The following is a 6,000-nucleotide window of genomic DNA, read 5'->3' on the forward strand; positions in this document are numbered from 1 at the left end:
TTATCAAGTAAAGTAGTACTGTACTAACGTCAAAAGAAGGTCTATGATTTAAACCACGGTACGCCCATTGCTGTAGATTTAATTCAGCATCCTCCATAAAGAAATTGTGTTAACAGTCTCAAAATCCAACATTTTTATATGTAATGCATTATGGATCATTTATGGCATAAGAAACAGCATAAATATAGTCCAGTAGCTATACAAAAATATGTGGGCATTGCTGGGATAAAACAGGGAATATAGCATCCATCTTCACTGAGCTGTGGCTGCATACACACAGAAAATAGTCATTATTACAGCAGGACCCTGTAATAACTAAGAAATAGACAGATGCATTTTGAATGTAATATTTGGTGTTTATGTAATTGAAGGCCAGATTTATACTGTTATCAAACGTGTGAGTGAGAGAAACAGGTGCATCTGTCAGTCTACACAGGGATGTACTGCAGATAACTCCTATTGCATAGTAAATTGAGTCATTCTAGGATTTGCTGTTGGTTTTTACCTGTACCCGAGACACTGGCTAACTAAGCTCATAATAAAACCCGGAATGGCTCACACTGCTACACAATGGGAGTCTCTTGCAGGCAGCTAGATGATGACAGTAGTACGATCAGGCTCCGCTTGTGCTGGTTTGAGTTACTGCTGTGTTTCTGTGCTTCTTTTGTAATTCGTACCCTCACCTTCGCTGCTATGAAAACCTTCATTCTCCTGCAGGTAAAGTGGTGTCACATATCTCTTCCTCTCTTTCACGTATCAGATCTCTGTTGGAACCTATTGACCCATTTTCATTAGCTATAGAATTTCAAAACTTTTGCAAGCGGGACAGCATTCCTTTTCCAAATTCTAGTTAGCAAACTTCATGGTCTAAATGATAAAATCTGTCAGTAAGCAGCTGCCTACTCCCCAATGAATATGGGAACTGCCCACCTCCTGTTTCTTGGTAAGAAGGTGCTTTATATCTAGAGAGAAGCTGCATCATAATCAAGTTACTGGCTTGGCTTCATGATGCGCTCATCATCAGTAACTAAAAGGAATGCTGTCTGCATTTAATGATTTATAATGTTTTACACTTACTAATGAACAGTCTATATGCTTATTTTACAGGACACAGCTTTCTGTTTTATATTTTTCTTCATTGTAACCGTTTGTCTGCCACCATTATGATTTGGCTTGCAATATTGCAATAGGACATGACGTTGTAAGTTTTTTCATGCAGCGTTTCATTCTCACGTTGGTCACGTTACTGGATTATTGTGCTTGGATTTTGAACCGATATGATTTTGCTTACTTCTTTTTCACGTTTTTGTTTTTGCAAGTCCATACATTTCACCTGGTTGCTTTCATCAGAGGGTTATGTGCACTATAGTTGGTTTACGAATTCAGATCACAGAAGTCCGATGATCACGAACCAGAAAGACTGGCCTTAGCCTGCTCACAATAAGCCGTGACTAATCGATGTATCTTTTCCTACATGCTTGTTTCTATTTAGACTCCTCAGTAGTATGTTATGTCCATCTAGGGAGAAACCTTTTCATATAAACAGTTTTTTTTGTTTTTTTGTTTTTTTAATGCTTTGATAGGTTAATGCTTATGGATGCAAGCCAGCTAATTATAGTTAAAATCTCAGTGTAAAACGAGATGCAGTACTGTATGTTCTAGGATTGTAAAATGCTGTAAAGCTGGTGCTGATGTTCCTGTGTCAGGGAGTCAGATGGATTGCAATGGGTATGTATTGACAGACACCCCAGGTCTAGACCCTTGCACAGGCACCTGTCTTGGATGAGATAGGTTAACAGTGGTTCAACACATATAGTACATAAGGAATGATATTCGTCTTGCATTAGGATATTCATCACCTTATTAAATGTATTTCTTCTGCATGATCCCCCTTTTTAAAATACTGCATGCAGCCCCCATACACTTCTTGCTTTTAGATGTCACAATCAACGTCAATCAATCAACAAAAATAAATGTATCACAGATGTGTGAAATTTATGTCGGATATGGTAAGGACACGAATTACATTTAAATTCTACCCGAAATGTAATGTCCAATACCTTGTGGGGTGTATTTCAAACGTGGGTCATGTGTATGATTCTGAAGCTCAGCTCCTTTGTGCTAGACTTGCAGCTCCAATCAGACCTGTGCATTCCTTGTGATCTGAATTCCCTATGCTATGTGCACATCCCGTCTGTTGACTGCATGCTTTTCACTGGCTTTTCCTCCTGTGTTGAACTGTTTGTTTTGTCTCTCGCCCGTCCGGTTTTAGTTCCTGAAACTAAAGAAGTGGTGATCCACAAGTACAAGACTCCGATGGTGAGTGGACCAAGCTGTCTCTGTTCCTAAAGGTTTCATGCTGTTTGCATGGTGTTCTATTAAGCTAAGGGAAAACAAACCCACTGTGGCTTGAAACTTGGTTGCAGGAGACTAGGCCACTGCATGGCACACCAGGAGAGACTTGGGATTTGGTACAGCAAAGTTGCCTTGGTGTCCCGGTCTCCTGGAACCAGGTTTCAAGCCACTGTTCCTGAAAAAGTGGCTTTGTGTTCACTCTGCTTTAGTCAGCATATTATGGACTGGAGAGGGCTATAGTGAAAAATGATTGACCCAAGGGAAAACTATTGTTACCAGCAGGGGGCTATAATACCTGAGGGACATTTCATTTTCCACTATGGCTGAGTCTGCAGTACATATTTAATATATGAATCAGTCAAGAAAATAAGCGAGGCAAGGTTGGATAGTAAATATTGACTTGTATATTTTGTTTAAATGTAGCTAAGCAGTAGTTCTAAAAGTTTTTTTGGCAACCAGCTCTCCGTGTGGCTTGCTGACTGCTGCGTAATCCAGTTTATATCCCGGCTGTCATATTTGTTTACATCGTCAAATCAGAAAACAGCGACAGTGATGTTTTAATCACCATGTTAGTGTTTGGAGCATCTTTCTTTTGTAAAATGTTTTGTAATTCATTTTCTGTTAAATCACAGAAACGGTGTTCAGCCATTTTCTCTTGTTGCGAGTGCAGGGAAGAAGGGCGTTCCTTTGAAAAGGGGTAGGACTGACAGTGATGTGAACCAATCACATGACAGACGGAGACTATTGCCCGGTAGTGTAAGGATGTCAGGGCAATAGTTCAATCTATTTTTGCTCTTATGATGAGGTTTTAACCAATTGCAGGCCAGAATTTCCAACCAGTGATTCATTATATAGATATATAATTTGTAGTCTATAAAATCGCACACTGAGCTGTATATTGAGATTGCTCACCCCGTTGTGGTGGAGCTGGTATGGACACTTCTAAGTTTTTGAAGGTGTCAGAACTATACCTGGTTATGTGACCCACATTCGGGTAATTCGATTGGTTGGCTAATTTGAAATCTCTATTTTGAGAACCACTTGACTGAACTGAATGAAACTTACCCGTAAGCATTTCTTACTCTACTAGAGAAAAAGCTCCGTGATTTTGGATTCTTAATGCTGGCCCTTCTATTTTGCAACAGGCCCACCAGATCTGCTACTCTGTGCTGTGTCTCTTCTCCTACATGGCTGCAGTGAGAGGGAAGGAAGCAGAGGGCAAAACAAAGGCACTGTCTCCGAGGCTGATCCCCAGCTAGCTCCTGACTCCCCCTCCCCTCCCTCTCTCCCCCCCTCCCCTCCCCAAGCAGAAGGGTCACTCGCTCGCTGTACACCACAGAAGACTCACAGTCACATTCCTGTCCATGTCGTCTCGTGTTTAGTGTACAGAACGTTGTCTTGTTAAACTATGTGTGTCTTTTTACTACTGCAAATCCCTTCGTTGTCGTTTTGTGTTTTCCTGTTTTAATTTCCGTGCACCGTTTTATGTGGGATTCTGAATGTATTTTGCCAGCTGTGGCTGGTTGGTAAGGCTTTTATTTATATGTTATTTTTTAGGTTAATAAATAAATAAATAAATAAATACAATTGAAAACAATGCACACTTTGCATAACATGCCTACGCAGCTTCCAGTTAAAAGTGAGCCTCATTGCACTTACTCCTTTATTTTTCCTTTCTGAGGCATCTTAAGGTTTTAGGTTTGCACTCTTTCTCGTTGTATTGCTCGAGATGTTATTGATGCCAGCAGAGTAAAGCTCACTTGGCTACAAAACCCAGAGCACGACTACTATTCAGCACAGTGACATTTTACTGTAAGCAGCAAAGCAGGGGAAATAGACAACCTCAACTGTGCAGAATCGCTGTAATCCTGTAATCGCCGTTGCACTATGAAACCAGCGTTTTAATCCTGAATATATATTGGCTGTGTGGTTAATGTTAAACATGGTTTAGAATGAAAAGAAAATGCATACAACAAAATACATGAAGTAGAATAAGAATGAGAATCAATTGCTGTATATACTGGTTTAATGAAATATTTCTAAAGCATGAGAACTCATTCCAGTCCATTCTGGAAGAGAATGAGCAGCAGCTTCCGAATTGAAGGGGGCAGTGCGAGTAGAGTTCTAAAGGCCTGTCACAGGTTCCCCGTGGGACAGTGTTGACAGTCTGTGTAAAAGGAGCTTTAGTCTCTCATGTTGTCAATCCATCAATAAGTTGGAAGCTTCTGTAATGACCTCCAGCTTGCTATATCCGTCTCTGCAAACACCCTTGCATGTCGTTCTGAATGTTTCATTCAATTTGAAATCTAAGGAGCGCTATCAGAACAGCACTTAACAGAGTCCTCCCGACGAATGGTGAATTACTGTACTAGCTATCGGGGCATGTATCTCTTCAAAATATCACTGTAAAAAAGGAAATCCTGTTCAATTCTACTGCTAAATTTTCTGTATATTCAGTGCTTAGTGGATGTAGGAGTTTGCAGCATTATTTTCCACTTGTCTATAGTAAGCTGCTGTAGAAAATGTTATATATTAATTAATACATAAATATATATATATATATATATATATATATATATATATATATTAATACATACATACATACATACATACATACATACATACATACATAAAAATGTGTTTAAAAAAAACTTTAAAATTAAGCACCAGCTGTGTTTCCTACTGTAATGTTCCATTTCAAAGGGTGGAACAGATTTTCCTGCTGCTTGCAAGTCAGAACGATGTGTGTGCTGTGATGATGTTCCTAAGATGTATTTATGTGTGGGTACATGTAGCCATAGGGGTACTTTCTTTGTTTAGTTTTTAGTTTTTAAAGAAATGAACTACTGATTTACACATTTAAAGTTAAAGACTTGCACAATGTTATCACTTCCAATTCTAAAGAATCCCCAAGAATCGATACTAAATGTTGTGAATGTAAATAATATTAAAGAAAGATAGTTGAGTTCTACTGGGGCAGACGGAGAGGGGTGGGGTGATAGGGTTGCATCACCTACTGCTGTCATTGATGCTGATACAATATGTGACGTGGTCTGTTTCAGTGGAAATGTTTTCATTCCAAAGTTTGCTGCTGTAGAAAGAAAAAAAAAAACGAGGATGACTGTTGTAAATATTTCAGTATTAAGAATATTTATAGAAAATATACAGCTTTGGGAATGTGAGAATACAAAAATCATGTGTCCAACTTTGAATTTGTGAATTGAAAGCTTTGTGTTAATATCGTGCTATTAAAGAGAACGCTATGCAGGTTGTGTGTGTGTCACGCGTGTTCTGGTTTAAGATTGTGCTCCCCTGCTCTACTGTATGTGTTTGATCCAGGAACTAAAAGACTGAACTTCATGCAGTGATCCACCAGGGGGAGTGGTTGCACCGTACAAAATGGAAATTCAGCTTTGTTGTTTACAATGAGAACTGGTTTGCTGACAAACCTTGGGTGTTAAGAAAGATAGAACCAGAGCTACCGAAGGGGTGGGTGAGATAAACAGCATTTAAACAACAATACCACATTTCAAAAAGCAAACATGTAGCCACATGACATTGCTAAAAAGTTGTGACTGACGCCAAGAAATAAATATATGTGCCAGCCGACCTTTTTGTGCCCCTTTAAATTGAGACCCAAGAACC

General features: G+C 39.3%; 1 protein-coding gene across 47 annotated transcripts in view; it reads left to right on the forward strand.

The window, feature by feature from the left end:
* Window positions 1–5,622, forward strand: part of LOC117434990 (MAP kinase-activating death domain protein-like) — a 52,677-nt gene extending 47,055 nt beyond the window's left edge. For all 47 annotated transcript variants that reach the window (XM_059002833.1, XM_059002815.1, XM_059002839.1 and 44 more), the window contains 2 exons: window positions 2,273–2,319; window positions 3,501–5,622. In XM_059002833.1, the coding sequence (XP_058858816.1) occupies window positions 2,273–2,296 (24 nt within the window). In that variant the 3' untranslated portion in view covers window positions 2,297–2,319; window positions 3,501–5,622. The remainder of the gene's footprint in view (window positions 1–2,272; window positions 2,320–3,500) is intronic.
* Window positions 5,623–6,000: the final 378 nt, after the last annotated feature.

Source organism: Acipenser ruthenus, chromosome 28, assembly GCF_902713425.1.
Source record: "Acipenser ruthenus chromosome 28, fAciRut3.2 maternal haplotype, whole genome shotgun sequence".
Taxonomy (NCBI): Eukaryota; Metazoa; Chordata; class Actinopteri; order Acipenseriformes; family Acipenseridae; genus Acipenser; species Acipenser ruthenus.